The sequence below is a fragment of the Gossypium raimondii genome, chromosome 6 (assembly GCF_025698545.1).
Source record: "Gossypium raimondii isolate GPD5lz chromosome 6, ASM2569854v1, whole genome shotgun sequence".
NCBI classification, from domain to species: domain Eukaryota; kingdom Viridiplantae; phylum Streptophyta; class Magnoliopsida; order Malvales; family Malvaceae; genus Gossypium; species Gossypium raimondii.
The window spans coordinates 52,731,987-52,757,514 of record NC_068570.1 but is presented as its reverse complement, the minus strand read 5'-3'; the positions used below and the strand labels follow the sequence as shown (position 1 = coordinate 52,757,514).

The window sequence follows — 25,528 nt, the reverse complement described above, 5'->3', positions numbered from 1 at the left end:
CTTTATAAATGTCAATTTTTATGGATTCAAATTCAGATTTTTACAAATTTAGATATCTGACATAAAGTTAAAATGCTAAATTCGAATTTTTGCAAATTTATACCAACTGATATTGCTATTTAATTCGGATTCGAATTTGGATAATCCAAAATTTGTAGATATCTTACCCGTTCCATCCCTATAAGTTACATTTGAAATGGGAGCAAGTGATGTGCAACTGGAAACATTGGATCCAAAAACCCTTTAAGGTACAAGTATCCATGTCATCTTTTAACAGACTAAAACAAATAATACCTTGCAAATGGATGTTAACCATACCCAAGTACTGTAATCTGTTCTATTACTATGACTGCTACTATATGTGTTGAGTTGGGTTAACTCAACACAAGTTTCTTTTGACCAATTTACAGTGTAAAAATTTCATTTATTCTTCCTTTTTTTCTTTTTGCATTTAAATTATGATCACAGCAGTTAGTCAAGAAACAACAGTTGCACTTCGCAACTCTATTCTAATTTTCAAGAATACAACGATAGTAAATAATCAAACGAACAACAAAGATCATATCTTCGGCCCAACATGGTTAAAGCAGCCACAAAACGCCTATATTTCCCAACGACTGTAACTTTGGCAGCCTGCTTCAATGAGGGGCTTCGGTCCCTACAAGCATCAAATTCAGCTACATTTGAAAAACAAGTTAAAGCCGTGTAATCTGCTTGCCAGCCAACAATTTTCAGGTTCGGTTTCAAGCAAAAGTTTGGAATTTTACTTTTGAGTGAGATACTCGTGTGCAGCTCACAGCTATATGGGAATGTGGATAGATCTCAATTCCATAAACATAAAAAAGCACTAAAGAATACCAACCAAAGAATGTGATAACTTTCCGAAGATGATTTACGTTCATCTGCCAATCTGGTTCATATATCAGCAATGCCAGTCGTGCACTATCTTCTACTAAATTCCTTCTCAACGACACCAAAAATCACCTTCAAGCGTTGTTGTAGATTTGAAATGATGTTTTTGGTTATCCTTTTTTGATGCCATGTGCTTTTCAACCATGCAATTCCAAAAAATACTCGCACCTGACATCCCTCTGCTTTTGAGTGCAAGTCCTCGATTTGGTATCTAAGGTGAATCTGCAAAACATTGAAAGTTTAAACTCAGTGGTCAACAATGAGGAAGATGTGGTATCCAAGAAGATGCAATGAATAAAATGTTCTTTGTGGCATTCATACATTGAAATAGTCCCCGAGTGGAACACCTTGGAGAGTCATAACTTCTTCAATATGCCAACCATTCTTATTGGGAAGTTGGGATTTCTGCTGAGTACTAGTCATCTCTCCTCTATAGCGGGATACACGCTTATCGAATTTGTAACATATTTGCCTCTCGTATGCATCAACATTTTCTGGTTCCCATGGAGTGCAAGAATAGTCAAGACCGCCAGCTTTCTTCATAGCTTTATACTCCAATTCACCACCACTAAATAACTCCATGCAGAAACCAGTCTGAATCACCAATAAAACAATTACCACCATCTGATACAAAGAAAATATATCTACAATACACCCATAAGAATAGTCGTACTAAATTTACGTGCAAAGACTCCATTAATACACTTTAACATAAGGACCGGCAATACCTCAACACAACATGGAAAGTATAAATGTTCATAACAGGATGCATGCTGCAGCATACTCATTCCATAGGCTCACAGAAAGAGAGATAGATGACTTACGGGAACAGGAAGAGCACAGGAATAAACCTCAGACATACTGACATCCTCAAGGCCTAAGAAAGATCCACTCTCGTCACTTTGGAGGCTTTTTGCCTCGGACTCTTCTTCAACTATTTGCACTTTCTGTTCTGGGCTCAAGGCTCTGGCTTTCCACAGAGCCATGATTGTTCTAGTCAAAAAAAAAAAAAAAATGAAGATCAAGATATGACATTTTACCATTATTGCTCCTTTCAGGACATTCTTACTTTCACGAACATACACACCAAGGATTTATCTACCCTCATTTCTATCATCACAGATTCTTAATACATAGGACTAGTTTCATCATTTGATTGCGAAAGAGCAACAGTTGATACATACAAACAAGCATGAAGCTTAAACGATAGAGTTTAGACAGCAGAAAAAATTTGAACAAAAGTAAAAAGAGTCGTGATACCAGTAATCGTAAAATCTATGATTTTCAGGTATATCTCAAAATTAAAGTATAACTAAAGCAAGATCTTTCGATAATTAGAAAAACAATAGTATGTCAGATTACAGGTGCAAATGCAAAAGTGATCTAAGCATATAAGTTGTTTAATGTATTTTAAAAGCAAGTGCATTTGCCACTTAAAGAACATCATCACACTTTTAATGGTCATATGGAAAAACATAACGGAAGTCATAATGCTAGCATTCATTTTTAAATATTCCAAAAAAGAGCTGGGTTAGACATGCTTTCAACATTAAACAAAAGTAATGAACATATCAAAAGATAAAAAAAAGTATAAATAAAATAAAAAACAGAAGTCACAGAAGATAGATTGCTCTTTTACCGATAAGCTACATTGAAAGATACAAAAGACTGATAATGGAACTTCAGCCTGCCTTCCTCATCTCGAGTCTTTGCACCATGTCTAGCATCCATCCCTCTTCCTGGACGGAGAGTCACAACAATAACTGGACTGCCCATTGATGCCAAAGTAGGTGGAAGAACTTGAATATCTTCAATGTCTTCCCAAAGGAAGAAGAATTTTGTCTTGTGGCCAAATAAATTGGCATGAAACCCAATTATTCTTGGTGATAAAAACAGGCGACCCTGCATAGATGCAACATCAAATTAACAAAAAGGGGAAAATAGTGCATATTAATTACTCGGAGTAAAACATCACAAAAGTGAGCTTTACATAATATTATATAACCAGACAATCAGAACCTGCAGAGGCATTTTCCGTTTCAAGTGACAGGTAAAGTCATTTATGAGAAATTCCTCTGGTGGAAGCCCAAAGAGTTTTTGAAAGGCTGAATTCGTTTGAGGGGACCTCACATTTATCTGCAAATAGATCATTAGGTCATAAGTAAATAACAAGAATGGGCAACATTATTTTATTCCTGGCCAATTGGAACTAAAATAAAATTAACTATATATTTACCTTCTTCCCCACTTCTTTCTCCATCTTTCTTAAGTACTCTGTAACCACATTTCCACCTCTTGTATTTTCCACAAAAATTCTCAAGTGCAGCTTAGACTGGCATGCCTGAGCCAACTTACCGTGCAGAGGAACCCACACATCAGCTAGATCTGATATATTAGATCTTACAAAATTAACCTCAGCATGTCCCAAAGATGTAGCTTCATCAAAAGGCCCATCAAAATCAAAAACTTCTAAATCCAGTACGGAAGGAGGCTCTTTCATTGCATCAAATTCAAATATTTCTGCAAAAAGAACACAGTTTTTGGAAGAATTTATTAAAGTTTAGAAATTTTTTTCAAAAAAGTTGACAAATTATAGAATTCCTTTTCTGAACTAGAAAAGCTATACGATTCTAAGTAAGATTCATTATTCAAGACGATGCTAGTGCAACACCAAACATGTACAATGAATCCAAACATAGACAAAGCATAATGTTGAATTCACCATTCCACTGGGGAGCAGATTTCTGGTACTTGATTGAGCTGGTTCTAGTTTTCCCGTTGCAAGTGAACACAACATATGGATCACAGTAACCACTTGAATCTACAGCAGCTAAATTACTTCCCTCAATCAAGGCAACTGTTAGTAACCATCCATCCCCTTGTGCTTTCACTCCATGATCACTCCCTAGTGTTAGAGAGACATAAGAAAAGGAAATCAAAGGCTGAGACACAAGAAACAAGACATGGCAACTCTTCTCACTAGCCGAGCAGAATTGTTATTAAATATAAATATTACCTTTCTGCACTCTGGCACGCATGAAGCGGGAGATTAACTGCAACACCCTTTCACCTTGAAGAACCAAAATACCACACACAATAAATTCACCAATTGAATCAGGCAAATCAAGCCCTAAAAACTCTAGTCCTTGAATTGTACTGGGTGCAGCTAGGCAGATATGGACTATTACATATAAGCTCATAAAAACTGTAGAAACCATAGTAAAATTAGCAAAGTACTGGACTGCCAACTTCCAATCTGACTGGGGTTCAGCCTGCAATGATCCCAAAATCTGTTCTTTGTTCAACCCAAAATCCTTTGAATCAACTGGCTTAATAGTCTGCTCTAGTAGAGTAGTGAATTGCTCAAAGCTTTCCTTCAGACCCTGCCGGGCTCCATTTTCTATCATACTTTTCATCAGTGTGCTCTGCAAGAAGTTCATCCGCCATGAAATCACCAAATGGGAAGATTCTTTTCCAGATGGGAGCTCAGGTCCAGGACTAATGCAGTACAGCACTTCGACTTTGAAAGTGCTCCCATACATAACATCCGGAGTGCTCACAGACGCTAAAACGGCAAAAGTCTTCCCATCAGCTTTTATATATGTTTGCTCCTCAGTGGCTTTCACAGCCTTAATTAATTTGGTTGGAGCCCTGACGTAAGAATAAATTCTTTTCAAACTCTCACCACCATTCTCAAATTTCCAAGGCCCAATTTGTGGGTCTGTAGATCCCTGCACCTCTGCTAATGACCTAGGAAAACTTGAATCAGGTGAAAAAAGTAGAAAGTTTAGTTCTTTTGGCGCAATCACATATAATTGATCTAGAAGCACTCCTCCAGGTAAGTTACTCGGAATTTCACTTCCCTGATCTCGGGAACACAATGCTTCCATCGCTTCCTCAAAAGACGATGACTGATCATCAGACTTGTTATCAAAAACATCAGCTCTTGAAATTTCAGGTATCTCCATCAAATCATTGCCCCTAGTGGATGTAGTAGGACCAATGTCAAAATTTCTATTAAACATTTGAGTGATTCGACCTGCTAGGGATTTTTGTGCACTTGATTTCTCTTCCTTGGAAGACACATTATCATCTAGTCTCGGCGGAGAAGAGGAGCTTGATGAACCACTAAAAGACCTAGAAATATCCTTAACATCCATGTCTTCATGCTTCCTCAATGCTGATGCATGATCACCATTATAAGTCGAGTCCAAGTATGAATTGTTTTGGGAAAAATAGATATTTAGAAGTATTTCACCTGTAGCCAAGGTTGAAAGAAAAGCAGATAGATATTTAGAAGCATGTAGTCAAAGGCTGGAATCTTTGAATCCTAGATCCAAACTACTTAAATAAGCTCCTTTTTGAGGCCTAAAAGGCACAAAAATCCTAGTTGAATATTCCAAGTAAAAAGGAGATGCAAACAGCACATGAGTAATGATCAGGCAACTCCAAATATGCAGAGCTTGAGAAATGAAAGATGCAAATAATAGAAAGCTAAAAACAGAACATACCACACTCCTTGTTCTTCAACTTCTTATTCCTAGGGTGAAGGGAATACCAAACAGTGCCAAGAGATTTATTATGAGCATCGAAAACCTGGGAAACGGAGACTTTAAGCTGACCCACAAAGTCATCATTGAAATACTTATCCTCATCCAAGACGGTGATAAGAAGCTCCTCATTCAAATCCTCGACCTTGAAACTAAATTCCTCTCCCCAACTTGGGTTCAACGTCTTCTTCACCACTTTGGTTTTGTGCCTCTGTTTCCCAAGCTGAAGCTTGACGTAGGGATCACTGAAGCCGTTTACATCCATGGCTGGTATGTTCCTTGCTTCAATTACGCCCACAATGAGCTTCATTTTTCTTTTTCTCTAGATTCCCTCAATCCAATCTTAACCTAATAAAAAGGGTCCAAATTTTGGCCTTGATTGATAATGTTCAATTTTATGCAGAACCCACCCACCGACACGCAGTCAATATTGTCTTTTTCAATGCTATAATCAAGAAGACCTCAAGGGAAAAAAAAAGTTCAGTAGTATTTCTTTCCTTCCATTCCAAGTATATATATCTATTTCTTAAATTTCTAGGAGAAACACAGAAATATAAACACAAACTTCCCAAGCAAAAATCTTTTTTTTTTCCTAAAAAAGAAGAAGCAAAATCAATCAAACTCAACTATTTACCAAAGATAAAGAACAAATACTGCAGCCTATTCTTTAGTTGGGTATAATTGTATAAATACAAATACAATACACCTCCCGAACTCACCCAGACAAATAATTTTACAAGAAAAACAAATTACACAGTTTTTTGTTTTTGTTTTTATATATTATATAATATGTAAAGTATCCAAAATTTGGGGAAAAAATTAATTTCGCAGGATTTGCAGCTAACAAAGTTGAAAAGGGAAAAGAAGAGAGAGAGAGGTGATGCTTGATTTTTAGAAGGTAGGAGGGGAGTAGAGTAAATAGAACGAAAGCCTACTTTTATTTCAACGTTGGCAACTATTGTTTGTTTTTTCAAGTCCGCGTTTCTGTTTCCACTGTTTTTCCTTGACCAATTTTGTTTAAGGACAAACTGCAATTATCATCCATCCCAACAAAATTATTTTTCTATGTACGATCCACTCGTTGCGGCGAACACAAATAAATAAAAGGGTAAGTTACTCTCAAGTTGCTAAACTAGTAGAAAGTTTATATTTTAGTCACTCAACTTTCAAAAGCTACAAATCGGTCATAAACTATTTGAAAGTTTTCATTTAAGTCATTGAACTATTCGAAGTTTTTTTCAAAGTCCGGCTAGCGAGCTCCAAGTTGATCAATACTCATCGACGATTAGAAGAACATTCCTTATATCCAAGTTGATCAGATAGTCAGTGTTTGAGATCGAAAAAGAAAACTATTTGACTTTTGGTACGCAGATTCGTGATTTTTAAAACTATTTCATGAACAAATCTAATTGTAGAAGAGGATGAGAACGCGAGATTTTGATTGGTGTAGGTAGTGTGAGCAGAGAAGGCTATACATCAACGATTTTAATAGCCCAGTAACTTAAATGAAAACTTCGAAATAGTTTAGTGATTCTTTTTTAACTTTTTAAAATTAAGTGACTAAAATATAAATTTATTAATAGTTTAGTGATATTAGTGTAATTTACCCATAAAAAATAAGTAAATTGTCAAATAGCAATGATAACCTAATAAATATTATAATTGTAATAGGTTAGGATCTCACCACCCAATCGAAACTAAATAAATACATTTTATTTAAATTACAAAGACTGTTTTACTATTGTGGTTTCGGCCGCCCTTGTTGTTGGTTTTTTTTGTGTGTGTGTGTGTGCAGACCACAAACTCAATATCACACTTTTTTTTTTTTATAAACTACGAAAATAGTTATTTTTATTTATTTTAGATTATATTTTTATCATTATGTTTAAAATATTACGTTTTAATTACTTACGTTATCGTATTATAACGTTTTAACCACTGAGTCGTTAATTGCTATAACAGAATTAAATTGCTCAAAATAAAAAAACATAGCCTAAAATTTTTGTTTAAAATAATGACTTAATGTATCACATCGCCATCTTGTTACAATATTAACGACAATTAACGGCTTAATAACTAAAATATTACAACACGATAACATAAGTGACTAAAATGTATGTAATATGAGGCAAACAAAACGACTATTTTATAATTTACATTTTCTTTTTAGAATAAAGCTTCATTAATTAAAATAAAAAAAGATAAAGGAGAAAAGTGAGAGACAATACCGAATTTCCAAGTAATCAAAGTATATCCGGTTTAGAACAATCAGCAAATACAAAATTAAAAATAGAATGAAGATAAAAAAAAAAACATGTTCTTGTCAAACATCTATGAATCCAACAATAGGACAAGGACTGATACAAAGAGCTGAGATGAAAACAGTCTTAAAGTAATCAACCCAATTCCGAGGCATCAGAAGTTCGGTATGAGAGAGCATGCCATGAGAGGAGAGGGCGTCCTGAGCTGCATAAACTTCAGCCATACAAAGCCCAAAATGCAGCATACAAAGCCACCCACAGCATGCTTAACTATAGCAACCCATCCGATAACATCACTATCCACAAAAACACCGTCAATGTTACACTTCAGCTTACCCGGTGAAGCCTTGCACCAACAATCAACCCGTCCTACAATAGGCTATCGAGGGCCCTCCTGCACAGCATAAATAGCAGTACGACAGCTTTTGAGAAACAAAGCATCCTGTTGAACAATATGCGCAGCAATCAGGTACCGTTGTTTCTATAAGGCCACACTTCGGTAATTCCAAATGCTCCACGTGTTACATAAAAGTCGATGCCGACGCTCGACTCGCTGCAACAAAAAGATCCAGCTGATGAAATCGACTTAGGGTAAGTTTGGATGGACGGTACGTTTACCTGCGGTTAGTGTAAAAACAACGGTGGCGGTGGAATTAGATACTGTAGCGTGAGACAAAAAGTAAGTTAAATGCACCGTACCGCACCCAATCGTCCATCCAAACCCACCCTTAATTTACTATCTGCTTTTAGTCTTCTCCATTTTGATATTTCTTGTCGCATATATTTTTTCAATTTTAAAATTTTCATTATGACTATAATAGTTGGTACCATTTTGTGTTGTCTATTTCAATCAAAATATTCTGTTTTGTAGTAAATCAGAAAAATAAATTTTAGATTTTATTTTGAGGTCAATTTCGATTGGTATTGATTGTACTAGTGCGTATTAGTTAATTTTGCTTGTATCGACTAAAATATGGTATATCAATCATCACAAAAATTTAATTTTAAATTTTATTATTTATTTGTACCAAAAAATTAAAATATATTTTAAATTTAAATTTAATTTTTTCTTGGATTTGTTGAATTATGAATTATTATTTTGCATAGTATTGGATAATTTTGTTATTTAAGTTGTGAAATTTTTTTTGTTTGTTTATTTTGAGTTTGTTTAATGATATATTGTACTTGTGAAGTTTATTAAATAATATTTTATATAATTAATGAGTATTTATCTTAAAATTTACATATGGTGAGATTTGAACCCATGTCACGTCCACATATATAAAATATTTTAAAAATAGCGATAAATTTGAAACAATACATTGAAATAGATCAACATTAATACCCGTACCAATGGAAAAATTGTACATCTATCACTATAAGATTGACTACTTTGGTCATAACTTAAATGGTAACCATTAAATTCCTTAACTAAAATGATATGGCATTATGCATGAAGTTATATATTTGCCACATAATATTTTAGAAATAAAAAATTTAAGGATTACCATTTAGTTAGGATTAAATTTCAAAAATAAAAGAATATGAATATAAAAATGATGAAATTAGAGTATAACAAATTTGCACTTTATACAAACTACAAACACTAATAACAAAATTTAACCTTTAATAGTTTTACTTCTTGATTTTTTATTTCGTAAATTAATTTTATATATAAGTTTAAATTATATTAAGATTTGTCGAAGCTTTCGACCTTCAGATGAGATCAAGAAAGGTTCTTGCAATTGGTAATTTTTATTTTATATGCGAGTTTATATTATATTAAGGATTGTTGGAGCTTCAACTTTAGAAACATTTCCAAAGTCATTGTAAAGGTTCTTGCAGCCAAACTAAAGAAGGTCATTAAGGAAGCTATCGGCCAAAGAGGTGAAACGATATATTAGAAATTGTGTGATTTGAATTTCGGTATTTGTTGAAGAAATAAATACAGTAGCGAAATAAAGGGATCTATGGAAGCAAAAGGGCGAGGAATATTGTATCCCGCCATAGATCCCCATTAAGCATAAAACTGGAACAGGGTTGCGACCGTGGGTGCGGGGGTGGAGCCCCCGCTGTACAGGCCATACCCCACAAGTTGAGTCCATATAGAACTATACTTCTTCTATTTGACTTTGATTGGAACAGAGTTATTCAACCCTAGACGTAGTCGAAACTTCTCTTGTATCACTCGTTTTTTTAACATTAGTGAATTTCTCTTATTGCTTTGCGATTGTTCTACCCGCTATTATCGGCGTTTATTATAACACGATAATTGCAAGAACAATAGAAACAATGATATGAGTAGTACCCACTGAAAGTATAACTACGATAAAATAAAATAGAAACAAGTTGTTTATCTAATTCAGTTTCATACATCTATAGTTATATGGGGTCTTGTCCAAAGAGATAATCTACTATCTTACAAACTCGTACAATAAGTGATTTAAGTTCTAAAACACATTGGTTTAGCAACTTCACATTTGCGCCTAAAGATTTAGGTCACTTTCCTCTCAATTTTCTATTTGAAAACTTAGGGTGTAAACAAAGTAACACATTTACTTACACTCACAATGCACCATAATTACAAGTTCCTTAATAAACAAATAAGTATTAAAACTCTCTGTACATAATATATACAAGTCTCAAGCATATATACTAGTTTTGACTTACTAACATACTAGGTCAATTATTGTATCACCCCTAACCCGTATCCATCGCCAGAATAAGGTTATAGAGCATTACCGAAATTTACAAATTAATTTACAAACATTTCATTTCATCAAACATTCATATTTATAACCAATCAAAATCAAAACATTAATGAGCTAACGTTGGCCAATTTAACTTATTCATGCCATTATAACCAGAATCAAATCATCCAAAATTATTGATAGAACCAATTGATAGTGTGATAATCTCTGACAAGCTTCCAATCCAATCGAGCTTCCGATAATCATTTCAATGCATCTAATAATTATACATATTACCAATAAGAATTCAATTCCAATAATAAAACACATATTTATATAATATTCATCACCAAAATAACATTCACTTTAATTAAAATTATACGAATATAGTTCATACGAACTTACCAGGCTAAATTGCGAAATACCAAAATTTAAGGATATTTTGGTAATTTTCTATTTTGCTCAATTTTCACCCAATCTTGGTCTAAATTAATATTTCATTAAATTTATTAATTTAAATAATAAAACAATTCATTTCATACAATTTGGTCACTTTTTGACATTTTACAAATTTACCCTTAAAATTTTACTTTTATTCAATTTAGTCATTGATACTAAAACATGCAAATTAGCCATTTTAATGAAAACTCATGCTAGTTGAATAATTATATATATTCCTCCTCCTCCTCTCCATTCCACATCCTTAATGTATATAACATGCTTATATATAACATTATCTATAATTTCACTATTTATTTATATGTTCATTCAAAACTGTCCACTTGAGTCATAGTTACTAAATTATTTATATCTTGAGCTAAAGAACTCCGAATTAAGATCCGCTAAATTTCTATGAAACTAGACTCACATATCTTCTTACCATAAAATTTTCAGAATTTATGGTTTAGCCAATAAGTGCAGTTTATTCTTTAAATTCATCCCTCTTCTATTGTCTGACAGTTTCAACCCTTCTTCACTAAAAATTAATTATCTCCTCGTACAAGATTCGGATGATGTTACCGTTTGTTTCTATAGAAAATATACTCATTAAGGATTAAAACATATAAATTTAAGCCCCTAATTATTTTTCTCAAAATTTTGATGATTTTCAAAGTCAGAACAGGGGAACCCGAATTCATTCTGACATTGTCTCACAAAATTTATTATATCTCATGATTTACAATTACATTACTTACACGGTTTCTTCTATGAGAAACTAGACTCAATAATATTTTCATATTTTTCTCATCCCCTAATTTGATCTCCACAATTTATGGTGATTTTTCAAAGTTAACCTACTGCTGCTGTCCAAAACTGTTTTAGTGCAAGATGTTGATTACTAAGTTTATAACTCCCTTATTCCCTTTCTCTATAATATTTCTCATCACTTTCACTTATTTCCCTTCACTAATATATCAAGATCATAATACCTTATATAAGAAAACTCTACTATAACATCATTTCTGTGCTTTTTCAATAATATCAAACTTAAAAATATATTGAAATCTTGATGTTCTTACATTGTCCTATTAGTTTCAACCTTTAACTTGATTTTCTCTCTCCTCCAGCTTCTCTTTCTTGAATCTAACTTGATATTCTAGCTCCCCATAGTCTCCTTGTTATCTTTCTCTCTTGATGGATATGGAAATTCTTTTGATTTCTAGGTGAAAATAGTAAATTTTTGGTGAAAGGACCAAATTGTAAAGAAAGTAAAACTTTCTTTCTTTCTCTCTTCTTCTCACGTTGGTGCGTAGGAAAAAATGGTGGGATGGTGATTCTTCATCTTCCTTTTCTTATATATATACTAAATAAAATAATAAAATATTATTTAAAAATTAAATTAAAATATTAATAAACTAATATTTATTTATTTAATTAATCTAAAATATCTCCAACATCATCATTGCCTTCTAAATTTCTCTCTCTTCTAATTGATCATTTTGCCCTTTATAATCTTTAAAAATTTCATCCTTGAGTCATCACTTAATTTGGTAAAATTATGATTTAGTCCCTCAAAATTATTTACCTTTTCAATTTGGTCCTAATTCATCCATTTTCTTAGTTTCTAGATTATTCCACCCTTAAAATATTTGCACTATTAGTCCTTTAAATTTTCATATTTACACTTTACCCCTCAAATTTTGAGTATTTACTCTTAATCAACAAAAGTTTTCTCACTTTTGCGATTTAATTCTTTCTTGAATTAATATATCATAGTATACTTCTCAATGTTGTCATAACTCACTTTATTTCCTTATTTTACTATATCAAAGATACCTACTTTCTTATTGTAGTAATTTTCAAGTATTATAGTAGTAATTTTGAGGTATTATAGTAGTAATTTTCGGGATATTACAATTACAGTCAATCTCTCCATCAAAGTAGCAACTAAAACATTATAAACAATATATTCATAAAGTCCAAGACCTTGTAGAGATAACATAAATAAGCCTTCAATGCGATACGATCCAATAACCTTATTTTAAGAGATCCAATTACTTGATCCAATCGACTTATTTAATATTCACGATATCTTATCTAAAATAGAACAATTTTAAAAATGCTTAAAATATCAATCACACATCCAAAATATTAATGATGATTTATGACAAGTGATGTGACTTAGCAATGAATAATGCTTGAGATATTGCTCACATAAACACCTCATTATCATGATTTTTTTATTTATATAAAAAGGAAAAAAAAACCATTTACCTTCCTTAATCAGTTAATCCATGCTTATGAATTTTAACCGTACGAATTCACTAAGAATCCTTACTTAATTTGATTGTTTTAAAAAGGAAGTGTGAAATTATAGTAGTAGGAAAAGGAAAGAAATCTAGAGTAATAGTTGGAGTGTAAATACCTCTACCATCAATCACCAACAATCATCTCTGCTTCGAAATGGGGATCGTTTCTCAGGAAGCCATCCTTGAGTTGCAGGCATTGATGGATTCAGGTCTGCTTTCTCTTTTCTCTTTTTCTTGGGAACTCGAAACTCAACCGATCCCAAAATTTCTGATTTCTTTCTTGGTTACTTCCATGTCATGGCAGTCGAAGAGCCTCTCAACATTACATTTCAGGTACGCCCATTTCACCCTTTCTTTTCTTTCTCTTATATTCAACGCCAGTAAAAGAATGTGTGCTATTTTAACTCTTCACTCTCAACTCTCCCTTTTTTTTTTTTACTTTAATTTTGCTAAATTATAGTGTTCTTTTTCAATTATGTGTTGGTTTTTTCCTATTACTGTCTACTGCTACTACTTCTACAACTACTAGTATTTGCAATTGCTTTGATCTGCTCTTTTGCTTAATCTAATTGCCACTTGCCTACTCTTTGTCCTTTTGTTTCCTTACATTCTACTTATTTTTTTACTCCTACTTCATATGTGAACTTAGCTTCCCTTTCTCTATTTATTTATTTCTATATGGGCACATTGATCTTAACTTTTTCAGCAAAAATAAATGCTTCATCTATCCTCCTCTCTTAACTAGGAAGATGGGCTGGTAGGGATATGAAGGAATTGATGATCTATCGATGAAAGCTCTTGGATGCAATTTATGGAGCTTTGTGGCATGCTTTATAAGTTTAGGCATGACTAAAGCATTTTTTGTTTTAATGCATGGCTGATTGTTCTTTCCTTGTCTGCTGTTTGATGACAGCTGACAGAATGCTCTAGGATACAAATACAATATGTTTTTTTTTTAGCTTCACTAGGTAATGATTGTGCACCAATTTTTCATCTCCTTTCTAGTAATTGTTTCCCAACATGCAGAATGTCCATCAAGGTTTTAGAGCTGAAACATTGGTGCGGTTTCTAAAAGCAAGAGACTGGAATGTTGCCAAAGCCCATAAAATGGTTAGTTAATTGGAGTTAAACCCAAAAGACATCTATCCCAGGTTCCCTTTTCATTTTGAAAAGCAGGAAACAAGAAAACTGTCGTTTTTGTTGTGGCAGTATCTTGATCATAAATGTCATTTTTGTATGACCAAATCGTTAAGTGTGTCATGTTTCAGTTGGTGGACTGCTTGCATTGGAGGGTGCAGAATACCATTGACGATATTTTAGCAGTAAGTTAATGTATTCTCAGGTGTTGCATCTAAATTGCAATTGATTGCTTTTCTAAATAGACTATTGATGATTGTCTAAGCATTTTACCTTTCAAACAAGCAAACCGAATTGGAGGATGCGGACAGTCTTTTATTTAATGATATTTCTTTGATATGGCTTAAGGATATAGTTTTTAATGATCATCATGTATGTCTAGACAGGCCATATAATGTTTTAATTGAATTGATTTTCATTAATTCATGTCATTGGCTGCTACATTTACAACATAATTATTATTTTTCTAAATACTAACCTTACTGTCTCCCCTGTAAGAAAGAATCCCAGCCACATCCCTAATATCCCTCTCTCACACATCACATGTAAAAATATCATGCCTGCCATGTGGTTTCTGCCATTTCATGCTTCAGTCTTATATTGAGTTGTTTGCTGATTAATCCTAATGCATAAAATTGAGTCAAGGGGAGTCACTAAGTTCTTTTTTGTATTGAATGTAAACCTTTTCTACAGAAACCCATTGTTCCTATCGAACTTTATGGAGCAGTGCGTGATTCACAGCTCATAGGAATGTCTGGCTACTCAAGAGAGGTGCTCATACTTGTCAAATCTAATCTTGTTTACAGTATTTATGTTTTTAATCGTACTAAGTTGTGCTCATAGGAATAGCATTTCCTTTCAGGCATGTATTTAAATTTAAAATTTTCCATTTCCAGGGTCTTCCTGTCTTTGCTATTGGTGTGGGGCTTAGCACGTTTGACAAAGCATCTGTAAGTTTTAGGGTAATATGCAATAAAAGCATTTCATTGGTGAGCATAAGACACTAATCTTTGGTATTTATTGCTTCTTTTATTATTATAGGTTCACTACTATGTGCAATCACATATTCAAATCAATGAATATCGGGATCGTGTAATTCTGGTGAGTGATAAGCGTTTGGAAGTTTTCTGTTCCCTGCCTTTCCTAGTAATTTGCTTTACTTTTATGCACTGCTGTAGCCTTCCGCGTCTAAAAAGCATGGGCGGCCTATAACCACCTGTATAAAAGTATTAGATATGACTGGCCTGAAGCTTTCAGCACTGAGCAAAATAAAGGTATCTTCTCGAGTTTGGTTTCTGTATTTTGTTCTAGAGCACTTGGATAGCAGGATTTGCAACGTAATTAAGCTGCTGAAAAAGGTTTACCAAAGAGAAAAGAAGAAAAACTCAATGTTAAACTGGCTAATTGTACCAGTCCAAACATGTAAATGGTTGATTGCATTTTAACTTCATGGATCAGTATCATGATTGAATTTTTTGTTTTAACGCAGTTGCTGACAATCATCTCCACAATTGATGACTTGAACTACCCAGAGAAGACAAATACATATTACATTGTAAATGCGCCATATATTTTCTCTGCTTGTTGGAAGGTAAACCTTTGAATATTTATCTGTTATCCAGTAAATCGTTTTGACATGGATTGATTTAACCTTTGAATTCTTAGCAGGTTGTCAAGCCCCTTTTGCAAGAGAGAACAAGGAAAAAAATTCAAGTTTTGCCAGGTTGCGGTCGAGATGAACTATTGAAAGTATGGTGTTTTTCTCATTATGTCTTAAAACATTTAAAAACATGGGTTCTTACAGTATTTCTCTTCAAATGTTTAGCTACTGAAAATATCATCATTCCTGTCTCGATCTTCCCCCATCCCCCCCTCTCTGTGATATCAAAGTAGGTTGAGGCAGTACTAGTTCTAGAAGAATTTTTCCATTTTTGTTCTTTTTCTCCATCAACTTCTCTAGCCCTGTGTTATTCTCACTACTCTTTTCTTCAATGATGCTGCAATTTCTAATATATATTAAAATTTCTGCAGTTCTCTTCCTGATTCTTTCTGTTTGAAGTAATGGGGCTGCCAATTATTTCTTGTCATATTCTATAGTTGTCATTGTTGCTAGAATACTAAGTGTAAACCCAGAAAGAGCATGATTCAAGTTTTGAGTTTTTTTCTTCTTTTCCATCGTCTTTCATTTTGATTGCTTCACTGGTAAATCATTAGACCTTGTTTCTTTGTCAGAAGTCCAAGGAGATATATAACTAATTCACTTAGATATGATATGATGATGTTAAACACCATTTCGCAGTCACTTTGTCTGCTTCAAGAATACTGATAATGCTGGTTGTGTATTATATTTTATTTTTATAGATAATGGATATTGCATCACTACCACATTTCTGTAGAAAAGATGGGTCAGGATCATCACGCAATTCAGAAAATGAAAACTGCTTTTCGCTGGATCATCCTTTTCATCAACAACTCTACAACTACATAAAGCAGCAGTCCTTGATCAGTGAACCTGCTCAACCTATCAAACAGGGATCTTTTCATGTGGATCTACCCGAGCCAGCTGCTGAAGAAACAGAGATTGCTAAAAGTCTGGAGTCAGAGTTGCAAAAGTTTGAGAAGGGGAACATGCTGTCGAAGTCCACCGATGGCATCAAAATTGATGATGACTGATACTGATTATGCACTGTTCGACTTAACTCTTGTTTCCCAATCAGAATCAGAATTAGCAGCATGCTTTTGTGTTGGTGTTGTTAGAGGAGGAATATGGTTTGACTCGATCATTCCGGTTATATAGTAGGATATAAAGAAAAGAGTAACACACCTGGCTCGCATTATCTTTTAGGTTAGTTTAAAGTTAATAATATAGTGTATGTGCATGTGTATGTTTGGTAAGTTCACATTTTGGGTGGATAATTAGGTTTGAAGTTCAACCTCAGCTGAGTTGTAGGAATACTATTGTATTAATATTGAGTTTTAACTTTTTTAGTTAACATGATATAATATTACTTTGAATAGAAAAAGGTGAATTCCACTTACATGTGCATAAATAAATTATCAGTCCTTGCATATTGTTGCTGTGTATGTGCATGTGTTTCTTCTGCTTAAACAACGAGAAAGAGGGTCTCACTTTTGCAATGAGCTTGGCGGCCCCTCTTCTTAGCCGTCAAATTTATTCACTTGTTGGGGAAAGCTTCCGGGCGGCAGATGAGAAGCTCCATGATCCTTTCTTGACGTAAACAGGAAAGAGATTACTACTAAAATTTACTACCAAATTCCTGTAAATTAGGATGTTATGTTTTGTGTTTTTTAGAAGGAAAAGCTAAAAAGTGCTTGAGGGTTCGACAGGAGAAATGGATCAACATGAAAATTCTTATACTTGTTTTTAGGTTTGGTTAAAAGTAATCGGCTATGAAATGTATACAATTCAAAGCATAATTTTTGTCAAAGTCCAATGAGCGAAGAACGATCATCTTCGGGTTTGTATTCTAAAAAGTGATCACTGATGGAACTTTTACAAGTGTTGCCGTAGGGCAAAAGATAATCATAATCCACAATGAATAATATTAAGGTATAATTATGTCTAATATAATTTTGGAGACCAATTATCGTAAGGTTAATCATTTTCTTAGGATGGTACTCTAGAAGATTTAGGACTCTTATAATCGAATATTGTGATATAGTAGCTTTTTAAGAGAAAATATTTAAGAATATTATTAAGAGCAACTGTTTATTTACTGCCGTACGTATCACTGAAGTAGATTAAAATTAATAATCGACCGACGGACACGGCGGCATGTTGCATGCATTATCGTCGCCTCGCCTATTCAGAATTCCGCCCTGGTAATTTTGCTTTGCTGACTAATTCAAATGCTTGCCTCTACATGCATGTGTAATGTGCATGGCATACCCATTTCACATTGAAAGTCAAAAATTGAAGTTTTAGTTGGGTCTATGTTGACCACGTCTAACCTGACAAACATAAATAATATTTTACGTATTTGGTTTGCCACCACCATTATATATAATAAAGCTTCTCATCTCAAACCCTGCCCTGCAACATTAATTTATTGTTATTTTCAATCTGTTGGATTTTCGTTTTCCCTAAACAACAGTACCCAGTTTGTTCTCCTGCTCTTAAAGCTCTGCCCCATCCATCGACTTCCATAGGTATGACCCTGAGCCTGATGTTAATTAATTACTAAATCTACATCTACATATTAAATTTATTTATGTTTGAGTTTTTTCAGGCAACCAGATTCAGGAATAGCCATGTCAGCATCAGAGACTTCAACTCCTATGAATGTCAATGAAAATGAAGAACAAGGACTTCTTGATGCAATCAACGATAGGTATGGGGGAGTAATTGTTGAAGTGACTCAACCTATGGACTCTGCCCTCTTTGCTTCTGTTCTCAGTGCTTCAATGGCACAGTGGCGACAGCAGGTTTTCTTCTTAACCTTTATTACACTATTTACAACACTGTTCTCTTTTGTTTCTGCTGGATCATGTCATGTAACATGTTTTGCAGGGTAAAAGAGGTGTGTGGATCAAATTGCCTATTCAGCACGTCAATCTGGTTGAAGCTGCTGTTAAGGTGGATTTATTGTCATTTACAAATTGAATCACATGTATGACTGAAAATGCCTCGTGTTAATACTATATGTATTGCTTCTCAGGAAGGATTTTGGTATCACCATGCTGAGCCTAATTATTTGATGCTTGTTCATTGGCTGCCTCAAGGCGCACACTCTCTTCCGGCAAACGCTTCGCACCGCGTGGGGATCGGCGCATTTGTGATGAACAAAAACAGAGAGGTACTTTCCCAGTTCCATGTTAGCTGGCATACCTTGTATCCTTTTACAAATCTTGATTCGGGTGTCTTGATCTTAGGTTCTAGTGGTCCAAGAGAACATCGGACGATTACGAGGGACAGGTGTGTGGAAGTTCCCTACAGGTGTTGTGAATGAGGTAAGTATGTCACTGTCAAGGGATTCTTGATTCAATACCATGACATGCATTTACACTTCATGAGCTGTATATAATTTCAATTTCATCTCTAGGGAGAAGATCTTTGTGCAGCTGCAGTTAGAGAAGTCAAAGAAGAGACAGCAGTAAGTGTTAAGTAGCAATTATTCAGTTTTATATACATAACACATGTAACACAAGTTATTGAACCTTGTCAATATGGGACCTGTTTATAAATGATTTTAACCAATTATATCTTGGGTGTTTTGCTGATTCAGATTGATACAAAATTTGTTCAAGTACTAGCATTCAGGTATGAAATCTGTGCACTTTCTGCACCACAAAGTAGCATCAACAGGCTATATATATATATATATATATATTCTTATCTTTCTCCCATTGATTTCATTTTCAACATTTACAGGCAAAGCCACAAGGTATTCTTTGAAAAGTCAGATATATTCTTCCTGTGCCTGTTGGAACCACTTTCTTTTGAAATCCAGAAGCAGGAATCTGAGATAGAGGCAGCTAAGGTAACTCTTAGTCAAAGTCAGAACAGTGAATGAAGTTAAAACTTATAATCTTTTTTTATCCCTCTTAAACTAAGGGTGTGGGGGGTCTCTATACTTTTATGCAGTGGATGCCAATTGAAGAATATGCAGCACAGCCATTTGTCCAGAAATATGAGCTCTTAAAATGCAGTGTTGACATATGCTTAGCAAAGAAAGATGGAGACTATTCTGGCTTCTCTCCTGTGCTAACCTCATCGGCATTCTCCAACGAAAAGAGCTATATGTACTTCAACATTCATGACCTCAATAAGCAGTAATTGCTGCTTGTAGAATTCATAAAATAAATTCTTTGATTCTCAACCAGTCAGCCATCATTGAATAAAGATTCTTTTGTGTTGAAGCAAATTTGCTGTAATAATCTACTGTTATTTGACAACTACATTACAAGTTCTGACATTTTAAATGCAAATGAAAGCACGATTATGCAAAACTCTAGATTGGGAGGTAGCAGGATTTAATGCTAGCTTCTTATTATACATCAAGCTGGCTAGCAAGCAAAGCAACAGCCATATCAGAAAAAAAAAAAAAAACATTGAAGCAGCAAATTTCAGCTATATATTGGCACAAAGAAAAACATTAACTACCTCTTTTCAAATGATGAGACCAAGAGGATGATCCGTAAAAAGCATGTGCATTACTTTACAAGATATAGATTATATTATTGTCATAAGATTCTGCAACGTAGGTACGCCTATAACTTAATTGTCTTGTCTCAAAATTAAACCATTTCTTCTTTGACTTCCAACTCTTCCATCAGTTGTGTGTGGTAGATTTGGTCTATTTAAAAACTCGACATCCGTCAACTGAGATACCTGGGGCTGTCGGACAGGTTGCGAGAGGACAGTGATCGACTTCAGTGCCCCACCATTTCAGGTTATGGCCTTCATTTTGCAAAGCAAAGAACAGTAGAACACCCATGAATGCAGTTCCAGCATCTAATGCTGCAGATAGAACATAGTTATATTTCTGCCACCACCGCTTGTGGTACTTGAACACAAAATAGTTGAAGATGGTTCCAGTGATGAGCCAACTTGCAATGTTGGTGGGAGTTGCGGGTGGCATTCCGGCAAAACCATAAGATATGACCGGTATGTTAATCAAGGGGATCCATTTCTTTTCTGGGAAAATTTTGCTCAAAACCCAAACAGGAACAGGCAAGAATGCTCCAATGAGGAACAACCACACTAAGTTACGGTACATCCCTCCTGGTCCGAAAAGTCTCCTTGGTCCGATTAGGCCCCAGATAACAGATGCGTCGAAGGTGACCCTGTATTTAGGGCAAGTCCATGGGCTATCAGGATGATTTCCTTCAACATCACAGATGTTGTCAATGTCATCTAACATCCACCATGCAACTCCAAGGTTGACGATACCTGCAACTACAGTTCCCACAAGCTGGGATACATAAAAACAACTATTCTTAATTAATGTTTCAAAAGTTATCTAAGATCTTTATAACTAAAAGCACATAGGCAGAAAGTACCTGAGCAGTGTACATGCAACGTGGTGGGATTTTCATGTAGTGCCCAAGTTTGAGATCAGACAAGAAAGAAAGAGCATGGATGGTGCTGATCCGCCCATATATCTTGAAAAGCAGGTTTGCAATGGGCTTTCCGGGCAAGATATAACCAATTATGAACTGGGCTATAATGTCATATCCAGGTTGCTGCAAAGTTCCACAGGTAGAAATGTTGTTAGAAACCAGGTAATCAAGTCACCATGGCATGCAGGTAAGTCACAGCGTACTTTACCTGGTTCGTAGTTGCCTGAATGACTCCAATAGGAAGGGTGACAATCCAGGCCAAAGCAAAGGCAAGGAGCATACCCCACCATGGCAGCTGTACCTCCTTCTTATATACAAAGGACATCATAAGTGACAGAACGATACTTCCGATTAATAAAATGTAAAACCACCATTCAGGAACTTGTTTGTATTTTTTCATCAGCTTTGCATGGATGTCCAGCTTCACATTCTTCATTGCTGATCTGCTCTGCTTCAGAATATCACTGCACAAAAGTAACCCAAAATATGTTTATTTGACTTTTTTATGTGACGGACATTACTCAAAAAAAAAAAAAAGGTGTCTTAAAAACAGTAACATAAAGTATACCTGCCATTAAACAATGCCACATGAGTGAGGGTTGCTGTGAACCTAGCGAATCCTGATCCAATAGATAAGGCAAAAAGTGGGCTAAGGTAGAGTTTGCTATAACTGTTATATGCAGAAATATTCAGATCATATTGCGGTGTCAAGATCTTAGTTGTATCATATTTATGGCCACTGTGAGTAAAGAGCTGATTAGAGAATATCGGGAATTTTCGAGCATCGAAGGTGTTAAACTTCCAATAACAAAGAGGGATAATGATGTAGACGAACATGACAAAGCCTATCCCCACGTTGACAATGGAGGACCAAGGGGTAACCAGTGGACTGCCATGGTAAGCTGAGATCCCAGCCCAGTCAAGGGTGAATGCACCAATGCCAAGTCCATGGTATCCAGACCCGATTTGCTGTGCTGTGATGCTATGTGGCCACGCCCAACAAACCCATGAGAAGAATGTCAAGATTGGGAATAAATAGCCCGGCAGAGCATAATATGCAAAGCTTGCCACCATTACAGCTAGAAAAAATTGCATTCGAGTCAATCCTTTCTTTGTAGAGTCCTTTTCATGGAGTGCTCTGAGAATCAAAGAATACACAAAACTGTTTGTGATAATCGAATTTATATGGATGGACATCAAATAAAAATAAAACTAGGTTAAGGCATCACGTATCCATCATCTTCAGAATATAATCAAATGCAAAATCTTAAATCACAATACAAACAAATCCTGTAGCATCCAGTTGGCAATACTTGGTATTATTATACCATTCCCACACATATATGTCTCATCATTATCTTTCATTGCTCAATGAAGGTCTATCCAAAATTTTAAGTAATTAAGTCTTCCAAGTTTAAGTCAAGTAAATTGAAACAATTGAGGTCTCTAATGTGAAAAAGGAGAGAGGTTTGTGTCTGTTATCGTGGGACCCAGTGGACGAAAAGTCTTTAAGAATCTAAAACTTACAACTATTTCTTCTTTGTCCCTTCCAAGAAAATTCCTATGGACCAAGCACAAATGATGATCATGAAAGCCAAAATGAAAAAAAAAAGGTGATGGAGAAAGACTAACCTAAATAAAGAAACCTGAGCCAAGTTTGAAGGCCACCACATTTCTGCAGGATCAACCAGGTACCTCCGAAGCATGCCAGCCCATCCATACCCCAAAATCTGCATAGATCGCCATCAACGGTGTTATTTTTAGATGAACCACATACACTAAGCTTTTAGTGGTTGAAAAAGCTTTAAACAGAAACTCAAAATCCCTGCAATTTAACTCCCCCACACAAAAAGTTATAAATGGCACCAACTTTTAAGAGTGGTATTAACACTAATTGCAGCTTTCGATGCATATTTCAGATAACCTTTTATCACTGTCAAACAGTCAAAGATTCAGTTAACAAAATTAATTTTAAATAACTAGAAAAGAAAGTGAGAAGACCCGAGGTTCAATTAAAATAAAGGGACAAGCTTTAACAATAAAATAAATAAATAAATAAAAGTAGGAGCAGAAAGAAAGTGTTAAATGAAAAACCTGGGTAGTCAAGACAATAAGGACGCCGCAGAGGAAATTCAAGCTCTGTTTATAGTAAGCCTTCATGACAGTTATGGCACCAATGGAATAAGCATCACCCCCACCAAAAGACACCCCGCAATTGGCGAAGATGGTGATGATGACATGCTCCTTGATGTTGAACGGCCCAGGATTCAAGCTGAAGTGCCACCCGAGAAGGCTGTACTGGGTGGTTGGTAGAGTCCTGGCCATGAACTTGCCAATGGGCAAGACCGAGATTTGCATGAGGATAGCGGAGATGGTGAGCGGCTGCGTACGGTAAGTGAAGAAAGTGTTGAGAAAGATTAAGAGCACACATGATACCAAACCGAGGAACCAGGCACGAAAGGTGAGGACAGGGAGAGTAGGGTCGTCGGTTTCCGGCACCACCAAGGCAACCTCCTCCACCGGACTCATGCCTTCGTTCTCGGCGGTGCCCGCGGCATTGGGTTTCTCTGGATCCGTATGGGTCTTGGTGGCCATTGAGACAGAGAGTGTAGTAAATGATTGAGTATAGTCTTATATGTGTGGTTTAAGAAGGGAAGTAAAGTTGAAGTAAGTCCCAACTCTAAAATCTTTGGCCTTTTATGTTGAGAAAAAGTGATGGTAAACAGCGTTGTTATAATTGTATAATAAACGCAAGATGTTTTGTGGGGACACGGGAACCTAAATCAGTATCTGCTTTGGCACAAATAACCCCCTTCTTCATGTCTACCAAGCACCACTCCTCCCTCTTTTTTTTTTTTTTTTATCTTTAAACTCTTCGAAGTTCGAACATAATAAAATATTATAAAATATCTATGTGCAGGAGTTTTTTTTTAATAATGTTATCTTTAATGTTTGAAGTTACATTTTTTTTGGGAATGCAAATATATGAATTTTAGACTTATTTTGATAAATTGAATTTTATTTTATGGTTTGAAATATTATTTGACAAAATTTCTAACTTTTTATAACTATCGCTAAAAATAATTTTTGAAGAGCTTTAAAATTATTTTGACTATTTTAATATAAAATATTTATTTTATATCATGAAAATTAAAATTAATTATATATTAAATAAGAAAAATAGAATTTAATTTTATTTCTAATAACCGCAGTATAAATTTTGATTGTTCAGTTTTTTTGCTCAGCCCTGGCTGTAAGAGAGAATTTTAGTATATAATAACGTATATCAAAAGATGGTGGTGGAGGATGCACTAATATCGAGAATAAATTATAAAATAAAAATTGAAAAATGAAAAATTTGTTTTACATTTTATAAGTCGGTTGGTATGAAAGATCAACAAATGAAAAGAAAAATATTTACTTTTTCATTCATGTTTAGTGAAGTTGGAAAATAAAAGAAAAGGAGAAAAAACATAACAAAATATAATTTAAAAGTAAAAACATAAAATTTTAGTTTAAAGATATTAATTTTTTAAAGACAATACCTAGAATTATCTATTAACTCCTCTCTAACCCTTAAAATAGAAAAATAATGTGTTTTAGCGCACTCGAATCCACATCTTCCTACCCTGATAATAATATTGATACTAATCAAACTAAGACTCGATTAACAAATATATTAAAATTTTAAACTTTCATTGCTATTGCATTTATTTGTGTTTACATTGTTGATTTGGTAGTTTTGTCTCATTTTCATGCTCTAATGAGATGAGTAGGAAAAGAGAACTCTTTTCATTTGTTTGATGGGTAGGGAAATCGAAATTTTGCAAAAAAAAAAAAAAAACCTTCAATCAATTACTTGATGGAGAGTTAAAATAGAGTAAAGATTATTCTAATAAATATTTATATCATTATGTTAATATATAATTGAGTTGACGCCACGAGTCAATCCAGTTAAAAATTTATTAAAATAACTTTATATATTTCAAATAAGTTGTATTATTATGATGGCGCTTTTGCTTTTTATTATTAAAATAATAATAAAATTTCAAATGTTGACATTTAAATTTTATTTTAGCATTTTATACATTTCAATGTTACTACAAAATTTTCTCCTAAATTGTTTGTATATATATTAATAACGT

The 25,528-nt window shown here is 34.4% G+C and overlaps 4 protein-coding genes and 1 long non-coding RNA gene across 8 annotated transcripts; 2 read left to right on the top strand and 3 right to left on the bottom strand.

The window, feature by feature from the left end:
* Nucleotides 1-403: 403 nt before the first annotated feature.
* LOC105773186 (C2 and GRAM domain-containing protein At1g03370) lies at nucleotides 404-6,384 on the bottom strand. Of its 2 annotated transcripts, XR_001126998.2 has the most exons (10): nucleotides 5,424-6,384; nucleotides 3,929-5,170; nucleotides 3,635-3,817; nucleotides 3,149-3,432; nucleotides 2,932-3,048; nucleotides 2,552-2,814; nucleotides 1,737-1,905; nucleotides 1,234-1,506; nucleotides 863-1,134; nucleotides 404-658 (listed from the first exon to the last, which is right to left on the bottom strand). XR_001126998.2 is itself a non-coding variant. In XM_012594888.2 (9 exons), the coding sequence occupies exons 1-9, from the start codon at nucleotides 5,770-5,772 to the stop codon at nucleotides 943-945; spliced, it is 3,072 nt and encodes a 1,023-aa protein (XP_012450342.1). In that variant the 5' UTR covers nucleotides 5,773-6,384; the 3' UTR covers nucleotides 404-942. The 2 variants fall into 2 exon arrangements, 1 of the variants encoding a protein (XP_012450342.1); XM_012594888.2 differs by having other exon boundaries at nucleotides 404-1,134.
* A 3,943-nt stretch (nucleotides 6,385-10,327) lies between these two features.
* LOC128041666 (uncharacterized) lies at nucleotides 10,328-13,421 on the bottom strand. Its single transcript, XR_008196617.1, has 2 exons — nucleotides 13,280-13,421; nucleotides 10,328-10,690 (listed from the first exon to the last, which is right to left on the bottom strand). It is a non-coding gene; the product is annotated as an uncharacterized LOC128041666 (long non-coding RNA).
* LOC105772822 (phosphatidylinositol/phosphatidylcholine transfer protein SFH3) lies at nucleotides 13,227-17,338 on the top strand. Of its 3 annotated transcripts, XM_012594286.2 has the most exons (11): nucleotides 13,227-13,372; nucleotides 13,468-13,496; nucleotides 14,190-14,273; nucleotides 14,432-14,485; nucleotides 14,994-15,071; nucleotides 15,197-15,250; nucleotides 15,342-15,401; nucleotides 15,479-15,574; nucleotides 15,790-15,891; nucleotides 15,969-16,049; nucleotides 16,662-17,338. In XM_012594286.2, the coding sequence occupies exons 1-11, from the start codon at nucleotides 13,318-13,320 to the stop codon at nucleotides 16,971-16,973; spliced, it is 1,005 nt and encodes a 334-aa protein (XP_012449740.1). In that variant the 5' UTR covers nucleotides 13,227-13,317; the 3' UTR covers nucleotides 16,974-17,338. The 3 variants fall into 3 exon arrangements, with proteins under 3 accessions (XP_012449740.1, XP_052487910.1, XP_052487911.1); XM_052631950.1 differs by lacking the exon at nucleotides 15,479-15,574; XM_052631951.1 differs by lacking the exons at nucleotides 13,227-13,372; nucleotides 13,468-13,496 and adding an exon at nucleotides 13,751-14,006.
* A 1,003-nt stretch (nucleotides 17,339-18,341) lies between these two features.
* LOC105772823 (nudix hydrolase 2) lies at nucleotides 18,342-20,185 on the top strand. Its single transcript, XM_012594287.2, has 9 exons — nucleotides 18,342-18,470; nucleotides 18,551-18,746; nucleotides 18,832-18,897; nucleotides 18,980-19,117; nucleotides 19,194-19,271; nucleotides 19,364-19,414; nucleotides 19,547-19,581; nucleotides 19,693-19,801; nucleotides 19,906-20,185. The coding sequence occupies exons 2-9, from the start codon at nucleotides 18,573-18,575 to the stop codon at nucleotides 20,095-20,097; spliced, it is 843 nt and encodes a 280-aa protein (XP_012449741.1). The 5' UTR covers nucleotides 18,342-18,470; nucleotides 18,551-18,572; the 3' UTR covers nucleotides 20,098-20,185.
* A 187-nt stretch (nucleotides 20,186-20,372) lies between these two features.
* On the bottom strand, nucleotides 20,373-24,080 carry LOC105772821 (oligopeptide transporter 3). Its single transcript, XM_012594285.2, has 6 exons — nucleotides 23,478-24,080; nucleotides 23,016-23,113; nucleotides 21,952-22,521; nucleotides 21,592-21,847; nucleotides 21,324-21,506; nucleotides 20,373-21,235 (listed from the first exon to the last, which is right to left on the bottom strand). Exons 1-6 carry the CDS (start codon nucleotides 23,976-23,978, stop codon nucleotides 20,618-20,620), a joined length of 2,226 nt encoding a protein of 741 aa, XP_012449739.1. The 5' UTR covers nucleotides 23,979-24,080; the 3' UTR covers nucleotides 20,373-20,617.
* Between the last annotated feature and the right edge of the window lie 1,448 nt (nucleotides 24,081-25,528).

Coding starts and splice junctions, on each gene's coding strand:
- LOC105773186 (XM_012594888.2), bottom strand. CDS start 5,772: ATGAAGCTCATTGTGGGCGTAATTGAAGCAAGGAACATACCAGCCATG. Junction 5,171..5,423: donor GTTGAAGAACAAGGAGTGTG/GTATGTTCTGTT, acceptor CCTTGGCTACAG/GTGAAATACTTCTAAATATC. Junction 3,818..3,928: donor GCGTGCCAGAGTGCAGAAAG/GTAATATTTATA, acceptor CTCTAACACTAG/GGAGTGATCATGGAGTGAAA.
- LOC105772822 (XM_012594286.2), top strand. CDS start 13,318: ATGGGGATCGTTTCTCAGGAAGCCATCCTTGAGTTGCAGGCATTGATG. Junction 15,072..15,196: donor TGTCTGGCTACTCAAGAGAG/GTGCTCATACTT, acceptor TTCCATTTCCAG/GGTCTTCCTGTCTTTGCTAT. Junction 16,050..16,661: donor GTCGAGATGAACTATTGAAA/GTATGGTGTTTT, acceptor TTATTTTTATAG/ATAATGGATATTGCATCACT.
- LOC105772823 (XM_012594287.2), top strand. CDS start 18,573: ATGTCAGCATCAGAGACTTCAACTCCTATGAATGTCAATGAAAATGAA. Junction 19,582..19,692: donor GTTCAAGTACTAGCATTCAG/GTATGAAATCTG, acceptor CAACATTTACAG/GCAAAGCCACAAGGTATTCT. Junction 19,802..19,905: donor CTGAGATAGAGGCAGCTAAG/GTAACTCTTAGT, acceptor ACTTTTATGCAG/TGGATGCCAATTGAAGAATA.
- LOC105772821 (XM_012594285.2), bottom strand. CDS start 23,978: ATGGCCACCAAGACCCATACGGATCCAGAGAAACCCAATGCCGCGGGC. Junction 23,114..23,477: donor TTATTGTCTTGACTACCCAG/GTTTTTCATTTA, acceptor CGATCTATGCAG/ATTTTGGGGTATGGATGGGC. Junction 21,236..21,323: donor GTTGCATGTACACTGCTCAG/GTACTTTCTGCC, acceptor TATGTATCCCAG/CTTGTGGGAACTGTAGTTGC.